The sequence below is a fragment of the Capricornis sumatraensis genome, chromosome 12 (assembly GCF_032405125.1).
Source record: "Capricornis sumatraensis isolate serow.1 chromosome 12, serow.2, whole genome shotgun sequence".
Lineage (NCBI taxonomy): Eukaryota > Metazoa > Chordata > Mammalia > Artiodactyla > Bovidae > Capricornis > Capricornis sumatraensis.
This window is the reverse complement of record NC_091080.1, coordinates 38691205-38711009: the sequence shown is the minus strand read 5'-3', so window position 1 is coordinate 38711009 and position 19805 is coordinate 38691205. Positions and strand designations below refer to the sequence as shown.

Below are 19805 nucleotides of genomic sequence, written 5' to 3'. Positions count from 1 at the left end.
GTCATCAAGCACTTAATTCTGATAATAAGAACTAAAGACCTACTTTTTTATAGGACTTACGAGTTTTAAGTTTTCATATATATGTACTTGTTCAATTATGTTGTTCACACTGAGACTACCGTGGAAGCTGATGGGTTCAGTTCAGTTGTTTAATTCTGCCAGGCCTTGTGCTAAGGGCTTGGCATCTTTATGGTCCAGTTCTTGAGGACTTCTCAGTGCCTTGGTGAAAATAGCCTGCACATGTCTGCTGTGATGGGGGTGCATGGTAGGAGGACAAGGGGTAGGGGGACAAAAAGAGACCCTCGGCCGACGTCTCTAGGCGTCTGCCACGCTGTGCCCTTGCCTCAGTTGCACCTTTCTCATCTCCGCTTGTCAGAGTCCTACCTGTCCTTTCAGCCTTGGGTCAGGTGCCGTCTGTTCCTCCAAGTCCGGCAAATCAGTGGCTGGGAACAGCTGATGCTTCTATCTTCCTAGGTCTAGCCCAGAGTTTTGTGAAAGGCGCAGTCTCGGGACATGTTTTTTTTTTTTTTTTTTAATGTTGACATGAAGGACTTCCCTGGTGGTTAAGACCCCTTGCTCCCAATGCACGAGGCACGGTTTGGATCCCTGCTTGGGGAACTAATCCCGTGTGCTATGCGGTTTGGCCTAAAATAAATAAAAATTTATTTTTTAATGTTGACCTAAGTCCTGAGTTTATAGCGAAGCATAGTCAGGTTTCCTCACGTGTCCACCTGTAGCAGAGGGAGTTGCCAGTCTCAGAAGGGTGGATAGGAGCAGAGGAGCAGTGGAGGTAGCACTAGAAGGGTCAGGATTGTTTGTCAAACTTTCTTCTAGAGGAAGGACAGACCGTGGAATCTCACTAATCTGTATCAAGTCAAGGAAAGGCAAGTATTAATTATTAAGTTGCTGAATTGTGAAAGTTTTGAGTAAGTGATGTTTTATGCGTTGTCAGCCTTCCCTGACAGCTCAGTTAGTAAAGAATCTGCCTGCGATGCAGGAGACCCCTGCTCAGTTCCTGGCTCGGGAAGATCCATTAGCGAAGGGATAGGCTACCCACTCCAGTATTCTTGGGCTTCTCTAGTGGCTCAGCTGGTAAAGAATCTGCCTGCAATGTGGGAGACCTGGGTTCGATCCCTGGGTTGGGAAGACCTTTTGGAGAAGGGAAAGGCTACCCACTCCAGTATTCTGACCTGGAGAATTCCATGGACTGTTTAGTCCAGGGGGTCACAAAGAGCTGGCCCCACTTTGCCTTTCACTTATACGTTGTCAGTGCATATTTTTACACCATCACAGAATACTGGAGCTAGAAACGACAATGAGGCTGGGCCTCTTTAGGAGGACAGGTAAGGAAAGGGAAGCCCAGGTGGTTCAGGGTCCTCCCCCTGGGTCACACAGAGCCGTGTTGAGACTCAGACCTCGGAGTCTCCATGCAGTGCTCTTTTTCTCTTTGGCTTACAAAGCATTAAGTTAGTTGGAGTTCATAAAGCATATCAGTTTCGCTGCAGACTAAAGGAATGAAGAACGCTTCTGTCAACTGGATTCATTGGTCCTCTTTACTTTCCTCAGAGATCTGAGTGTGGTCCCCAGGCCAGCAGCATAACCTGGAAGCTGGTTAGAAATGCAGATTATCCAGCCTTACCCCAGAGTCCCTGAATCAGGAGGGGCCAACCCTTCCAGGTGAATCTGTGTGCAGAGTGTCTGAGAACCGCTGCATCCCGTCGAAAGTCAGTAGATCTTTTCCAGAGCTCACCTATAACAGCGTAAGGCCTTGTCCAATTTATCACCACTTTTGAATTAAAACATTTCTAATTAATGAGATTTGGCTGCATGAAATGAGCCAGAAGAGGAAGAAAATAGAAAGGAAGAGAAGATGTGAGGAGGAGGAAGACGGGGAGAAAGGCCGGCGAGCACCCCATAAATGAGAGCAGTCTGTCGGTTCTGTTCAGGAGGAGAAGGAAGTTGAAATTCAGGATTATCCTGTCTCTAGCAGGTTACCTGATCTCCTTTTGGTGAGAAAGGACCTTGAAATGTCAGTGTAACCTCATCTTCCTTTGCTCACAGATCTCGGCAAACATTCCTTCAGGCTCTGATGACAGCACTTAGACTTTGAAAATCGGGGGTAAAGTCCATGTAATTGCATCTGAGCAGATGACAGACATTTATAAAGAAGATCACTGAAGTGTTATTGTTGTTTCTCCAAGATAAAACACTGGAAGGCAAAGGAAGAGAGAAAGAAAGCAGAGCAGTGACTTGATGCTTTCTCTTTATCGAACTACTTCACTCTCTCCAGGGTATTCTGTCTTTGGGAGACTAAAGACAAAACTGCATTGAGAGGCCACAGATTGTAGTAAATACAGAGTATTGTGCCTTCAAGTTCACTTGCTTCCTCTTAGGATAACAACCAGTTAAAGGTTATGTCATCAGGAAAGGAGAGTCTGTACCTTTCTAAGGCGTGTCATTAATCAGATTTCATATATTTAGATGGGGCCTCAATTCTTGATTATTTTTTGTGCTCCTAACCTTTCTCAGGGAGAAGGCAATGGCACCCCACTCCAGTACTCTTGCCTGGGAAATCCCATGGACGGAGGAGCCTGGTGGGCTACAGTCCATGGGGTCACGAAGAGTCGGGCACGACTGAGCAACTTCACTTTCACTTTTCACTTTCATGCATTGGAGAAGGAAATGGCAACCCACTCCAGTGTTTTTGCCTGGAGAATCCCAGGGACAGAGGAGCCTGGTGGGCTGCCGTCTATGGGGTCGCACAGAGTTGGACACAACTGACGTGAATTAGCAGCAGCAGCAGCAGCCTCAGACTCATCTAATGACTAAAAGATACATTCAAGTTCAAGAAGGCAGATAGCTTGGCAGGGGACCCATGGCTGGAGGTTGTATGAGTCTTTCTAGAAATTAACCAACTCTGTTAATCTATAGAAAGCCTCCAAATTACAACTTTTATATTTTATCTGTCATCCTTTGAAGTCCCCAAACTAGCCAGGGGGAAAAACCCTGTGGGCAAAGGTACTTATTTTATTTAGTCTTCATCACAAGCAACTGGTTTGTTTTTAAAAACAACAACAACCAAAAAAAACAGGGTGATCCAGGAAGTTCACAAGCTGTTAAGGAGACACGGGTTCAGATCCAGAGTCAACCGCTCTGTGACTTTGGACAAATCACTTCACCTCTCTCAACATACACGGTCCTAGCTGTGAAAAGATTGTTTGACCATCTAGGATTATTTTTGAGGATTAAAGATGTTAATTATCCTAGAGCTATCTTATGTAATTGAAACTTGAAGGAGCACAATTTGAGAACTATAGAATTAAGAGCCAAATAGCATCAGAGAAGGCAGGAATGTAGTCAACAAAAATGAAAGGAACGTTGCACATTATGAAAACTTTATGGAGATTAAGCAGAATTTAACATGTCATTGAATATATTTTTCTTCCAAGGCAAAATTTATTTCTGAGTATTTTTGCCTAGTAGTCTTTTCTTGACCTACTTTGAAATGTATAATATTATTGAGGAATCTTCCATCTCCTTAGAAATGTTTTTCTGTTGCTCAAGCTAATTGTTTCATCTTATCCCAACATTTTCCACTTCCTAATAATGCTCATCAGAGGAAAATAATTCATCCAATCATACTTGGAGGGTTTCTTTTTTTTCCTTTTCATCCTAATTTTCTTTCTATGACCTTGAGGGTTTCTGGTCATTTTGAGTATTTGCAGTCCTTTTAAAATGCCATTTCTTAAGCACCCTCATAAATCCATTAGTGGACAATTTATTATTGTTCTATACACAGTGTGACATGTTCTCACAGTAGCTGCGTCATCCTTGGTTTGTTATGTTTTATGAAATGTTCCTGTAATCCCAGTAAACAAAATAAGTCTTACAGGAAAGGATGGATTAAGGGGGAAAGTGTGGCCCTAAAGAAGGACCCAGCTCTTGTTTATGAAAGAGGTTTGCCCTCCAAACCTACAAAGTGAACAAGGCACTGAGAATCAGCAGGAAAAATAACTTGTGTCCAACTGCAGAGAAATCTGATCAGTTTACTCCTGTGTTGAAAGGTAAGGTTACACAGATCTCTGGAAAGTAAAGTTGTATAAGGGGATCTCCCTTTCTGGGACGGGTACCTCTTTTAAACAGTTATTACCTACTGTCTCAGGATACTTAAAAAAAAAAAAAAAAGAAAGTCATTTTTTATTTCAAATGTGCAGAGTGTGATTCCAATACGGAAACATCAGAAAAAGCATTGTTTTGAAAAGCTGGCTCCTTGTTGTCTGTCTTTGTGAGCTGCTGAGAGCTGGCAGAGATGGCCCCTTTGTGTGTCCTGTCCTTGTGAAGGAGGTAAAGAAGCAGGGTGTGCCATCAGCATTTTGATTCAAGCCATTACAGGCTGGTTAAAACTCTCATTTTCAGTTGAACTGACAGAGATACAGGCAGGCCATAGGGATGGATCAGGAAAACAGACCTTGCCACCCCACAGCCAAGCACTCTAGGTTTCCTTGGACCCCATGAGTGCACAGGGCTTTCATCTCTTCACAGCAGTTCCAGACTAGAACATCTGAGTACCTTTGGGCAGACAGACAAGACATGGTTCCTCTGTTCCCTCACTCAATTTAATTTTCCCTTTGTTCTTTTAGAATGTATTGCAGTCTGACACATTGTGTGTGCCTGTGTTTGTTGTTGTTGTTGTTCAGTCGCTCAGTCGTGTCCAACTCTTTACGATCCCATGGACTGCAGCACATCAGGCTTCCCTGTCCTTCACTGATTCCCAGAGCTTGTTCAAACTCATGTCTCTTAAGTTGGTGATGCCATCCAACCATCTCACCTTCTGTCATCCCCTTCTCTTCCTGCCTTCAATCTTTCCCAGCATCAGGGTCTTTTCCAATGAGTCAGCTTTTTGCATTGGGTGGCCAGAGTACTGGAGCTTCAGCATTAGTACACATGTGAAATTGCTGATTATATGATCCTGTCTCAGTAATCTGTAAACTCCATGAGGGCAGGACCCATCTGTTTTGTTCACAGCTATCTTCCCAGTGCATGGAACAGAGCTCAAAACCTCAGCCCTTATTCATTAAATATTGATGAAAGTGAATGGGTGAATGAATAGATGGATGGATGGGTGAATGGTAGGCTATAATGAGCAATGGTCTTGCTGCTCCTGCTGCTAAGTCACTTCAGTCGTGTCCGACTCTGTGCGACCCCATAGACGGCAGCCCACCAGGCTCCTCTGTCCCTGGGATTCTCCAGGCAGGAACACTGGAGTGGGTTGCCATTTCCTTCTCCAATGCATGAAAGTGAAAAGTGAAAGTAAAGTCACTCAGTCGTGTCCGACGCTTAGCGACCTCATGGACTGCAGCCCACCAGGCTCCTCCGTCCATGGGATTTCCCAGGCAAGAGTACTGGAGTGGGTTGCCATTGCCTTCTCCGGAGCAGTAGTCTTAACATCTCTTAAAATCTAACTGAGAAAACCAGTTGCTTTCCTATAGCACAGATTGCCACTTCTAGCCTCTGGGGCATAAATGAGGAAACTCATTCTATATCGCCTTTCCTTTCCTTTACTGTCATGATAAAAATGTAGCTGAACTATGAGTTGTGGGGGCATTTGTACGGGTGTTGCCATTTGCAGTTTAATAATTCCTGGAAATGTTGGAAACTCAGGGAAATTGTACTGAAGACCTTAGCCAGCTAAGAGCAGTCAAACTAAAAATTAAAGTACTAGTCAATGAAATTGGAGGAAAAAACAGTCACATTCAAAAGATCATCACTTGTAGCTGGATATAGATCTAATGAAGAGGTAACAAGTGGACCACAAAGGCCTAAAAGATGTTTTACAGAGTAAGGAGTGGACCCTGCTCAGTTTAAGAAATGGACACCCAGTGAAACGGGGAGAGACACCTCCTGAAACCATCTACCAGAACCAAACTGAAATGGAATTTAGAATAAATATAATAAAATACCATCCACAAAACCCACTTAAGACAGAAGAATTAGAACATGTTTAATCTGAGATTAAAATGTAAACGGGAAAATATAAAGAGAAAACAGATTTCAGAAAGATTCAATAATTTAGAGACCTGATTAATATCTGAAAGTCATGCCCTTTTTCTCAACCCTGCCTCAGCTCCCCACCCCAACTGGGTGGACTGTGGGGCAGAGACCAGACCCAGCCAGAGGAGGAGAGGGTAGTGACCAGACTCTGAAGTGAGGATGGGCTTGTTTGCCTGGCTGGATAGAAAGCAGTGGAGAGGAACAGACTCAGACCGTAGGGTTGTCCTTCAGTATCCCACAGAGGACTGGTTCCAGGAGCCCTGTAGATTCCAAAATCCATGGATTCTCAGGTCCCTTTTATAAAATGGCGTAGTATTTACATATAACCTACAGATTTCCTCCCACATACTTGAAACCATCTCTCAATTACTAATAAAACCAAATACAATGCAAATGCTATGTAAGTAGTTGTAAATGCAATCAATGTAAATACTGTGTAAATAGTTGCCAGCCCATGGCAAATTCAAGTTTTCCTGGAACTTTTTCTTTTTTTTTTTAATATTTGCCTTTCAGGGTTGGTGGAATTCACAGATGTGGAGCCAGGAGGCAGACTAACTGCCTGAGTTTGCAGAGCTGGAGGATGGGGACCAAATGGGACTGTTACTGAACTAGTGGTTGATTTATATGTTTCAATGAAAAATCCTTTAAAAATCAGACCTATGAAGAAATAGATTTAATTCCCAAGAGCAGAGTTTACCCCTTAATACACCAAAACCTCTTTCTAGTTTTTTTTTTTCCTTTTGACATGGAAAACTTTTGGAAATTTATATCATTCTTCTTTCCCACCTTCTCAAATACAGGACTAGAAGTTTAACTTATTTTAACCTTTCCAAGGGACTCTGGGTCATCATCACAAACATTAATTGTGACAGACTGCAGGATGGCGATATCCTTGCCCCCAAGCCTGTGGGAATGTTGTATTCTGTGTCCCTGTACCAAACAGCTTCAAGCAGTTGCATTTTTTCTTTAATTGGAGGATAATTGCTTTACAATGCTGTGGTTGTTTCTGCTGTACAACGTGAACCAGCTGTGAAAGTGAAAGTCGCTCAGTCATGTCTGACTCTGCGACCCCCATGGACTATACAGTCCGTGCAGTGTTCCAGGCCAGGATGCTGGAGTGGGTAGCCTTTCCCTTCTCCAGGGGTCTTCCCAACCCAGGGATTGAACCCAGGTCTCCCGCATTGCAGGCGGATTCTTTACGAGCTGAGCCCAAGAAGCAGCTATCTGTCTACACATTTGCCCTCCCTCTTGCGCCCCCTTCCACGCCACCCCGCCTCTCGGTCTTCACAGCGCTGAGCGGAGCTCCGTGTGCCTTATGGCCGGCTGCCGCTGGCTGTCTCTTTTACACGCGGTGGTATTTGTCAGCGCCGCTCTCAGTTCGTCCCGCCCTCTCCTTCCCCCACTGTGTCTGCATTTTCTTCATCTGCGTCTCTGTTCCTGCCCTGCACACAGGTTCACCAGTACCATTTTTCTAGATTTCATATATATGTACAGGCAGGTGCATTTTAAGTTCTGGTGGTTTTTGAGAGTTTTGCCTTCTTTTCCTTTTTTTTTTTTTTGTTAGTGTTTCTACCTGTAGATTTTGTACCTTTCCCTTGTACTTTTCTGTTTCCAGACTATTGAGAACTTAGAAACTAGACCATTGATTTTAATTGTGTGTAGATTAAGTCAGTGCTGAGGGAGGCTGCAATGATTTTTTCCCCAATGGTCCTGGTCTCGTGTTTAGTATGAACTGCGTAACTCAGTTTCAACTGTCAGGAACATGTAGTTTCTGCTTCTCAACCGTGCTGTCACCAAATAACTGAGTCGCTGAGAGGTGCCCTGAAAATTATCTTAACAGAAAACTAGAATCGTTTATGAGTTAATTATGGTGGGATGAAGAGTAAAAAGGGCTTCCTGGTGGCTCAGCAGTGGAGAATTTGCGTGCAGTGCAGGTTCGATCCCTGGCTCAGGAAGATCCCCTAGAGGAGGGCACAGCAACCCACTTCCCTGAAGAGTCCGATTTACAGAGGAGCCTGGCTGGCTACAGTCCATGCGGTTGCAAAAAAATCAGACATGACTGAGTGACTGAGCACGCAAGGGGAGGGGTTACTAAAAGGTGTGAGTGGATCTAGATCAAGGGCACCTAACACCTACCTCAGTACCTCTCCCTGCATCTCTGTCTGCCCAACTGATCTGTTCGCAGCCAGAACAATGGGCGCCTTTCCTTGAATCACTTTCAGCTCTGGCACAGGGCACTGCTGGGCTAGGATAGTTCCAGCCTGCTAAGGCTGTACACAGACTTTTGTAGTCACAGGATGTCTGGCTTTGAAGGACAGGCGGATACTGTTTTTTATGATAGCAGTGAATTGGTTCTTTTAAATGCACAAGTTGTCTGGGGACATTCTGGTATCTGCATTTCAGCCCTTCTGGTTCAAAAGGTAGCTTTGCAGGAGGACTGCCAGAGGTCACTGTTAAGAAAATCCTCTGACTATAGTCAGGACTCTCGGCCCCTAGAGTCTTATAATGATGGATCTGGTCTTGCAGTTGCGTATCCCATCAAGCTGATTATTGCTGTTTTCTAGAAAAAGGTTAAGTTCTGTGGACAACAGAAGGAAATAAAAAGTCCTCCACTTTGAGTTTTTCAGTTTCTATTTCAGTCTCAATCCTATGGCACAATGCCACTGATACTTTAAAACAGGGGTCCCCAACCTCTGGGACCTAATCCCTGATGATCTGAGGTGGAGCTGATGTAATGGTAAGAGAAACAAAGTGCACAATAAATGTAATGCATTTAAATCATCCCAGAACCACCCCCACCCATCACCCCTTGGTCCATGGAAAAATTGTCTTCCACCAAACCAGACCCTGGTGCCAGAAAGGTTGGGGACCACTGCGTTAGAATAAAATCTCATGGAGATTCCTTGTCCTTCTGTGCTTTGGGCCTGGGAGTCCTCCTACTTCCACCAAGTTCTTGCACTTGGAGTAGGAGGTAACAGTAAAGGAATAACCAGGACTTCATGTGTATCACTTGATCTTTGAATATGCTCTTTAGAATTAATAGCACCTTCTAATGATCGGCTAGCACTGCCATTTAATAATGACTCTTCATTGCAAATACTTCACACTATTCCTTTAAAGACTCTGGCCCCTGATTCATCTCATAGAGTTCCCTCCTTGTGAATCACTTCAAGACATACAGAAACAAAGTATGGTGTCATTTGAGTTATTTAAGGAGATTTATTAAGTATTATCTGTGCAAAGAACTCTGTTAGATCTGGGAGGCTACAGTCCTGTTAGGAGTATATGGTTCAGTTACAGAGCCAACCCTCAGCAAAACCATGTGACCAACTGGTAATGCTTTCACTTGTCAACTATCTCTGGAGCCTTCCTTAAGTTATGTGGGAATGTCCAAGGGCCAGAGAGCGAGAGTTAAATGTTTAAACCTTGTTATACACACCACTGAGGACTGGCCTGGTGGAACAAGTTTTATGGAGATGCAAGTAGGTGTGGTTCTGAAAGGCCAGGAGGATGAGATGAGCAGGGAAGAGCAGAAAGCAGCAGCTGGAGGGAAAGCAGGAAGGCAAAACCGAGAATGGGGTGCTCCTGGACCAGCCGGGGCATCCCCAGGCCTTGGGACAGCCAGAACCACGCCCTACCGTTGAGGCTTACTGATGAGAATTGAGAGCCGATGAAAATGTTGAGTGAAGTAAGTCAGAAAGGGACAAACGAATGTCACACATTGATGCATGTGTATGGAATCTAGGAGGATGGTACTGATGAGCCTGTTTGCAGGGCGGCAGTGGAGATGCAGACGCAGAACAGATGTGTGCACACAGTGGGGGAAGGAGAGGGCAAGGCAAATTGAGAGAATAGCCTGGAAACATATACATTACCATAGGGGTCGCAAGGAGTCAGACACGACTGAGCGACTGAACTGAGCTGAAAATAGATAGCCAGTGGGAATTTGCTGTGTGACCACAGGGAGCTTGAACCTATGCTCTGTGACAACCTAGAGGAGTGGGAGCTGGGAAGGAGGTTCAGAGGGAGGGGACCTAGGTATAACTACGGCTGCTTCATGTCGCTATGTGGCAGAAACCAATACAATATTGCAAAGCAGTTATCCTCCAATAAAAATAAATAAATATTTTTAAAATGTGTTACAGTTAAGCTGAAGGAAGATGGGTTTGGTATGTGAAATGAGTGAAATTAACCTGCAGTGGGGCTGCTGTAATAATCTAGCTGTAGGTTTCCAAGGGTCTAGACTAGGATGGACCTAGTGAGAATGGAGAGAGAATGGAATCGTATACAACAGATTTATTTTTATAACTTGAGATGCCATATTCTTAAAGTTTAATGGAGGCTAAGATATGTGAAGATCTTCCAGATGTAAGGGAACCTCCAGCTGTATGGGGTATTACATGAATTATAGAGGAAGAGACATTAGAAAAGATGACAGAATCTGCATGACATGAAAACATGTTGGTAATTCCATGAAATTAGTAAAGTTTTTGCCTGGCTTCCTGAATTTGGCTTGAGTTAAAAAGAAGATAGGGCTTCCCTTGTGGCTCACCTGTTAAAGAATCCACCTGCAATGTGGGAGACCTGGGTTCGATCCCTGGGTTGGGAAGATCCCCTGGAGAAGGGAAAGGCTACCCACCCCAGTATCCTGGCCTGGAGAATTCCATGGACTGCGTAGTCCATGGGGTCGCAAAGAGTTGGACACAACTGAGTGACTTTCACAAAAAGAAGCTAAGAGAGGCCTTGAATTTATTTGTAGTGTTAAGCATGTTTCAGGTTTCATGGGGAAGTTTTTCCCTCCCTTATTATCAGTGACATCCACCATTCTCTTAAGAGCTAAACCAGTGTCCAAACTGGAATCAGCTTTTCTTTCTTTACTCCCTTCCTTAACCTCTGTATCCAGTCACCCTAAACTATGAAGTCTTCCCTTGTAAATGTTTAGTTTATCATCGTCCTGTCCTCAGCATTCCTAATGCCTTTCTCCTAAGCCCACCTACTCTCATATTTCTTTCCTTGAATATTGATAACTGACCATTTTATAGGTACTTAGGTGGAAGGGGCTATTATTAGTGTGTGTTAGAATTGAACTAAGGATAGTCTGAAGTAGCGTGCTAAAGTTGCTTTAGTAATGTCTGACTCTTTCTGACCCTATGAACCAAAGCCCACTGGGCCCCTCTGTCCATGGGATTTTCTAGGCAAGCTGAGTGCGTTGCCATTTCCTACTCCAAGGATATCCTCCCAACCCGGGGATTGAACCTGTGTCTCTTGTGCCCTGCATTGGCAGGAGGATTCTTTACCATTAGTGCCACCTGGGAAGTGCCACCTGGGAATCCCCACTCAAAAGTAGAGAGGCATAAAATTTTCATTTGTGAATAGATTTTTTTCTTAGACTAATTAAAACAGTGGTCCAGCTGTTGCATCCTGAAGGAGGCCACTCACTGGAGACTCTGATAATGGGCCTCTGTTCAAAATCTCAGCCAAGCAGGTAATCTGTGAATTTTAGAAGGGATGAGGAGGGACATCCCAACTCGAACCAAAGGATGGTGAGAGGGAGAAGCCACACCTTGGATGGCATAGAGGGGGTACTCCTGAACCTTTTTTCTTTCAAGAGGGACAACCCGTTTGGGAGCAAGAGCTAGCGGGGCTTCTGAAAATTGACTCTTGGAAACTTCCAGAAGGGATGACCTCAGCGTCTTTTCTGTTATTAGCATGAAGCACAGAAGACAGCTCCTGGTCATTAGGAAAATCAGGTTAAGAAAATCACTTGTTTTCCACTGTGTGTTTTCTTAGACCATTTTTCTGAAATGTAAAAAAGTTAAAAACATCCTAAATGTTTTAGGATTTATCAGCTGTATTATATCCTTGCTACATGATTTACCTAAGTATAGTAACCAGTAGTATTTTGATGTATTCAAATATGACATAATGCACATTTGTGTAATCAAAATAATTAAATTGTGACAGTGTAAGGCCAGACTATAATATTGCATACAGCGTTCTTCATGTGACTCATATCTTTTTATTTATGGCTTAACAATGCCAATCTGAATATGGATTTATTTTCAGCCGGTCAGAATATCCATTCTGTTTTTCAGCTTCTCCAGTTGGCAACGGTTATATCAAGCCTCCAGTTCCACCTGTGTCTGGCACACAGAAGGAGAAAGGGCCCCCAACCATGTTACCCATCAGTGTGGACCCAGACAGCAAACCCGGGGAATACGTCCTCAAGAGTTTATTTGTCAACTTTACCACTCAGGCTGAGCGCAAGATTCGCATCATTATGGCAGAACCCCTGGTGAGTACACAGAGAAGACTTTTGTCTTTTTCAGTCCTTCTTGATGTCGAATATAGATTTTACAGCTCTAAGAAGGGATGAAGGATGGATGGCTTTTCCTCTAGTTTGTTTTTTGACATCGTGTGTGTGTATGTACTCAGTCATATTTGACTCTTTGCAGCCCCATGGACTGTAACCTGCCAGGTTCCTCTGTCCATGGGATTTTTCAGGCAAGAATGTTGGAGCGGGTTACCATTTCCTCTGCCAGGGGTTCTTCCTGACCCAGGGATCGAACCTGTGTCTCCTGTATCAGTAGGTGGATTCTTTAACCACTGTGCCACTTGGGAAGCCCTTTTTGATACCACAGGTAATTTTTCAGTCAGTTCAGTTGGTCAGTCATGTCCGACTCTTTGTGACCCCATAGACTGCAGCACACCAGGCCTCTCTGTCCATCACCAACTCCTAGAGTTTACTCAAACTCAGGTCCATTGTGTCAGTGATGCCATCCAACCATCTCATCCTCTGTCGTCCCCTACTCCTCCGGCCTTCAATCTTACCCAGCATCAGGGTCTTTTCCAGTGAGTCAGTTCTTCCCATCAGGTGGCCAAAGTATTAGAGTTTCAGCTTCAGCATCAGTCCTTCCAAAGAATATTCAGGACTGATATCCTTTAGGATGGACTGGTTGGATCTCCTTGCAGTCCAAGGGACTCTCAAGAGTCTTCTCCAACATTACAGTTCAAAAGCATCAATTCTTCAGCACTCAGCTTTCTTTCTAGTCCAACTCTCACATCCATACATGACCACTGGAAAAACCATAGCTTTGACTAGACGGACCTTTGTTGGCACAGTGATGTCTCTGCTTTTTAATATGTTGTCTAGGTTGGTCATAACTTTTCTTCCAAGGAGCAACTGTCTTTTAACTTCATGGCTGCAGTCACTATCTGCAGTGACTTTGGAGCCCCCCAAAATAAAGTCTGTCAGTGTTTCCCCACCTATTTGCCAGATAGATGAGACCAGATGCCATGATCTCAGTTTTCTGAATATTGAGCTTTAAGTCAACTTTTTCACTCTCCTCTTTCACTTTCATCAAGAGGCTCTTAGTTTCTCTTTGCTTTCTGCCATAAGGGTGATATTATCTGCATATCTGAGGTTATTGATATTTCTCCTGGCAATCCTGATTCCAGCTTGTGCTTCATACAGCCCAGCATTTCTCATGATGTACTCTGCATATAAATTAAATAAGTAGGGTGACAATATACAGCCCTGATGTACTCCTTTCCCAATTTGGAACCAGTCTGTTGTTCCATGTCCAGTTTTAACTGTTGCTTCCTGGACTGCGTACAGACTTCTCAAGAGGCAGGCCAGGTGGTCTGGTATCCCCATTTCTTTAAGAATTTTCCAGAGTTTGTTGTGGTCCACACAGTCAAAGGCTTTGGCATAGTCAATAAAGCAGAAGTGGATGTTTTTCTGGAACCCTCTTGCTTTTTTGATGATCCAATAGATGCTGGCAATTTGATCTCTGGTTCCTCTGCCTTTTCTAAATCCAGCTTGAACATCTGGAAGTTCACGGTTCACGTACTTTTGAAGCCTGGCTTGCAGAATTTTGAGCATTACTTTCCTAGCCTGTGAGATCAGTGCAATTGTGCGGTAGTTTGAGCCATCTTTGGCATTGCCTTTCTTTGGGATTGGAATGAAATCTGACCTTTTCCAGTCCTGTGGCCACTGCTGAGTTTTCCAGATTTGCTGCCATATTGAGTGCAGCACTTTCACAGCATCATCTTTTAGGATTTGAAACAGCTCAACTGGAATTCCATCACCTCCACTAGCTTTGTTCGTAGTGATGGTTCCTAAGGCCCACTTGACTTTGCATTCCAGGATGTCTGGCTCTAGGTGGGTGATCACATCATTGTGATTATCTGGGTCATGAAGATCATTTTTGTATAGTGTTTCTGTGTATTCTTACCACCTCTTCTTCTGCTTCTGTTAGGTCCATACCATTTCTGTCCTTTATCGTGTACATCTTTGCATGAAATGTTCCCTTGGTATCTCTCATTTTCTTGACGAGATCTCTGTGAAGTCACTGTGAAGTTGCTCAGTCATCTCTGACTCTTTGCGACCCCATGAACTGTAGCCTACCAGGCTCCTCCGTCCATGGGATTTTCCAGGTAAGAGTACTGGAGTGGGGTGCCATTTCCTTCTCCAGGGGAATTTCCTGACCCAGGGATCAAACTCAGGTCTCCCGCATTGTAGGCAGACGCTTTACCGTCTGAGCCACCAGGGAAGCCCAAAGAGATCTGTAGTCTTTCCCATTCTGTTGTTTTCCTCTATTTCTTTGCATTGATCACTGAGGAAGGCTTTCTTATCTCTCCTTGCTATTCTTTGGAACTCTGCATTCAAATGGGTATCTTTCCTTTTCTCCTTTGCCTTTCACTTCTCTTCTATTCACAGCTATTTGTAAGGCCTCGTCAGACAACCATTTTGCCTTTTTGCATTTCTTTTCCTTGGGGGTGGTCTTGATCCCTGCCTGCTGTACAATGTCATAAACCTCCATCCATAGTTTTAAAAGATAATATTTATGTTTCCTGATTTAAGATAATTGAGGCTCAAGGACCTTAAAATAATTAGCAGATAGAATTCAGCAGCACAGTTCACCACTGGGTTTAGGACAGATAAGCTTAATTTAACATTAAGAAGTATTAAAATTGTAGAAAAATTGTGTTCATAGTCTCTGCTGTGTCTGTGTGCTTTAGTCAAAATCTTTTGTCCTATCTTTAAAGTAAAAGACCAAAAAAAATCATCATTCTTCAAGGGGTTGGCAGAGCTCCTAGTCAGAACAAATAGACAGATGGTCTCCGTGACATATTTATTATCCAAGGAAGTTTTTTGAGTCATTCATAAGTACCATTCTGTTACCTGAAAATTGGAAGACAGGAAATTGTTGATTAAGTTGATTAATTCCCTTCAAGTCAGTAGTCAGTACCTTCTTTGCAAATGATTCTGCTGCAAAATAAAGCTTGTGCTTCAGGCTTATGTTAGTTACTTTAATAAGAGCTCTAAAGACGGAGTGCTAAATCTCAAAAGGATAGTGGAAAGGAAAAAAGTCCAGTTGGAAGATTCAGATTACTTGTCTCCTGACCTTGGCGGGCCACTTACAATAAGAGAAAGGAGAGGAATTCAGAGTGACGTAGCTTTCTGTGAAGCTGGGCTTTGTACGTCCGGTGAAGAGATTGGGACAGGAGAAGAGGTCTGAAGTTGGCTTGAAGGCATCATAGCTTAAAATAATTAAATGTAATATTGAGCCCATAGCCTGTGCGTGCTCAGCCACTTCAGTTATGTCCGACTCTTTGCAACCCCATGGACTGTAGGAGCCCATAGCCTAAGTCTCTTGAAAAATATGTAACTTATGATACTCAGCATCATCTTTTCTAAATGATCTTTATAAGCGGGTGTGGGTTCAGTCCCTGCTCAGGAAACTTAAATCATACATGCCATGTGAGGCAGCCAAAAAACAAAAACTCTTACCAAAAATAATAATGATAATAATAACCTTTATAAGAATCACAATTTAACATTTGGAAATCAAAATTCAAGGATATTTAAATGCTTTGAATATTTGTAACCCCAAAGTTACAAACTTTGTTTTTAAACATATTTTATTAGATCAGTGGATTCCAACTTCCTATTAAGGAAAATGTTTTCTTGGTTTTACAGTTTAAATCATTTATGATAAACCTTAGTACTCTAGCTTTTTCCCATTCACCCATGTGTTTGTGTTTCTAGTGCTTTTACTACTAATAATAGCTAATATTTCTGGAGTGTTTAACTATGTGCCAAGCACTGTTGTTAACGTATTATATATCCTTTAATCTTCACAATGACCTTAGGTAGAGAGTATTTATGTACCTGTTTATAGATGGGGAAAGCTGGCACAGAGAGGCAAAAGTGATCATCCAAGGTCACACAGTTTCTATTTGAATTCAAGCTGGGTCTCTTCAGAGCCCACCTCAGAACCATTCTACACCCTACCAGTCTTTGTGTGGGCATCTTCATAGGAAGATACCTTCTATGGTATCTTTACTGAAGAGACTTAAGTAAAGTGTTACTTAAAGCAACAGAGGGCTTTCCTATAAACAGGGTCCAAAGGATCACGTACCTTCATTCCCATTGATCAAAACAGTGCTGATGCCTGGAAGCCTCTGAGCTCCTCAGAAGGTGTAGGGGGAGTCAGGCCACCTCCCCAAGAAGGAGAGAGTGGAAAGGCACAAGGAAGAATCCTTTTTCTCATTGACAGTGGAAATGTGCCAAAACACATCAGGGCTCTCTGAAATTGTGTATCGTGGTAGATTTTTTCCAAGAAACTAGTAAGTTAGACCTTCCCAAGTGGCGTTAGTGGTAAAGAACCTGCCTGCCAATGCAGGAGACATAAGAGACCTGGGCTCAATCCCTGGTTTGGAAAGATCCCATGGAGTAGGAAATGGCAACCCACTCCAGTATTCTTGCTTGGAGAATCCCATAGCCAGAGGAGGCTGGCGGGTACAGTCCATGGGGTCGCAAAGAGCCAAACATGACTGAAACGACTTAGCGTGAGGCACAAGGAAGTTGTACTGTAGCTGAATAGAGGTACTTAGAAGGCTGGATTGTGAACATCCCTGATTCTAAAATAATAGTTTAGGTACTGGTGTTTAAGGATTCAGGAAGTAAATTAGATTGGGTTTAACTTTTTCATCTTTAGTTTACTTCGTTTGGAATGTGTTTGCATAACATTTTTCTTCTTGGAGTAAACATTATGTCTGAGAAACTGACATGTTCCACAGTGTTCTTTTAATTAGAGGTAGACATTTCTGTTCCTTTCTCTGAGACAATTTAAAGGGCCCCAAACAAGAAAAATGAAAAAAAGTGTAAGCTGTCTTCATCAGGAAATCTTCATTGTGTGCCCAGGGTTAGTGAGTTTACTAGATGCTGATGGCCAAGTAGATGGACATTGTGTTTTTAGCTAAAGAAATGTATTCAATCAATTTTCAGTATTGTTGCTTTTTATAAAATGAGACTAATCCTCTTGTATTTTTTGGCAGAGGTGTAAGCTTCTGTGCCATTTCCTTCTCTTGTCTGTTGGAAAGTGCTTAGTAATTTTTGCCCTTGAATTTGTTTACTTATTGGACAATAAATGTGAGTAGATGCTGTGGCTTGTTACCTGAGTCTAATTTAAATGTGTTTGGCATTTTGTTCTAGAGCCCTAGCAAGAAGAGGTATTATTTTTGATATATGTGTAATATGTTTTAAGTCAATTTTGAATAAATGTCCCCTAGTATTTCTCTTACAGAAGTTGACTTTATTTAGAAAGATGTTGAATCCTTTAAAGTTTGGATTCATGTAGATTTGTATCATATCACAAAGTTGTATTGTCTTATCTCTAATATAATTAAAACTTGTATGGGAGTAGCAAAGGTAATTTTTAAAATTTTGGAAGTATTGATTTATTGTTTATGGGGCTACTCAGGAATCTGTATTTCTCAGTTTTCTTTTTAAAAGACTGAAACCTTCAGAATTCCACATCAGTTAGGCTGCAAGAGATCAGTTATATACAATGTTAAATTAAAGTTGTACTTATGAATTACTGACGTCCAGATAGCTAACTTAAATAGGGCGGGGGGAAAGGACAGGAAACAAAGATGTTCCACCAAGATAAAATATTAGATTTTTTTTTTCTTGTTAAAGATGTTTCACCAGTTTAGCAATATTGTTCATACCTAAAAGATGCTCAGGTCATATTCATTAATATTTATGGATAAGTCAATAATTTTACTCAATTTCTGTTGCTTTATGAGGTCATTTGATAGCATTTGCTCCTGGCTGGTCTCACTATTATTTCACTTTTCCCAAGCAGTGTTTTAAACAAGGTCAATTGGGTCATCTGTAACTTTTTTATATTTTTATCTCAAAACAGAGGAAGTACAAAAAGCAGTGTAACAGCTGCTGTCCCTCTTGTCTCCTGCTCCTTTCCTCTGGTTTCAAATTTCTTTTTCCCAAAGTGTATCTTTTTATAGTTCTTTAAGTTATAATCAGTGGCGGGTAAATCACTTGGTTTAGTTTATCTCAGATGCTCGATTTTCCCCTGAATTAGCAGTGATATTTCAGCTGAGAGTAGAATTCTAGTTTCACATTTATCCTCCTTCTAGATTTTTGCCAATAAGTTTCACCATGTTGCCTCTAGCACTGCTGTTGAACAGTCTGGTTGATTTGCTATTTGTTTGTGGATTATTTACTTTTTTCTCTGTCTGCTTTTATGTTTGTTTGTTTGTTTTTTGCTTTGTCTATAGCTTTCTGCAGTTTCCCCACACTCTGTGTTGAGATGTGGATTTATTTCTATTTTCCTGTTTGAGACTCTTAGGCTTCTTAAATTGAAGGTTCATGTTTTTCATCAGTTTTAGAAAGTTCTTAGCCATTAATTATTTGAAGGTTACCACTTCTCCACTTTTCCTCTTTTTTTCTGGCATTCATATTAGATACACATTGCTCTATTACTTGTCATTTTACCCTTCTTTAGTTATTTCTACTCCTCTATCTTACTGCTGTATTCTGAGTCAATTCCTCAGGTCTAATCTTCAATTTATTAATCTTCTCTTGGGCTATGGGACATCCCTGGTGGCTCAGTGGTAAAGAATCCACCTTTCAATGCAGGAGACACAGGTTCAATCCCTGGGTCGAGAAGATACTCTGGAGAAGGAAATAGTACTCCACTCCAATATTGTTGCATGAGAAATTTCATGGACAGAGGAGCCTGATGGGCTGTAGTCCATAGGGTCACCAAAGAGTCAGACATGACTTAGCAGCTAAACCATGACAACTCTTGGGCAATATCTAATCTGTTGTATAATGTGTCCAATGACAGTTATAATTTTGGTGATATAATGTTTTATTTCTAAAAGTATGTTTTAAAATCTATTTAGGTGAGGATTTTTTTAATTTGAGGGGTTCCTTATTTTTAGAACTTCTGTTGTGTGTCTTCTATCACCTTAAACATACATTTTTGTGTCCTCTCTTAGGTTAGCCCCAGAATCTTCACTCTCTTGGGCCAAATATTATATTAATTTCTTGGTTTGGGAATTTCTGCACCTGGAAGGTGATACAAATATAAGCTCCAAACTCTTATAAGACTTAAGACTGTGGTTTAAAATTCTTGGGGAGGATTTTGTTGTTTTTACCTAGGACTGAGGCAGGGGCCACTGGAATATCTTTTCATCTTCTGGTGCCAGTACATAGCTTTGTCCCTAGCCCACTGTTTCGTTGTTTAGGACCACACTTTATGTGAGCATCTTATCTCCAGTGCCCCACCTCTCAAGGTTCACAGCTTTGTTTCCTGTCCCCAAATGGACAACAACAAAAGCCTCCGGCATAATGAGACCAATAGTCCTTCCCCTGTGCATTCACTGTGTCACCTCCCATCTTTCTGCGTTTCATTTCCCTTTTCCTTTCTTGTGAA

The 19805-nt window shown here is 42.3% G+C and overlaps 1 protein-coding gene across 2 annotated transcripts in view; it reads left to right on the top strand.

The window, feature by feature from the left end:
• FRY (FRY microtubule binding protein) overlaps positions 1 to 19805 on the top strand; it is a 248217-nt gene that overhangs the window by 37089 nt on the left and 191323 nt on the right. For both annotated transcript variants that reach the window (XM_068984472.1, XM_068984473.1), the window contains exon 2: positions 12147 to 12346. In XM_068984472.1, the coding sequence (XP_068840573.1) occupies positions 12147 to 12346 (200 nt within the window). The remainder of the gene's footprint in view (positions 1 to 12146; positions 12347 to 19805) is intronic.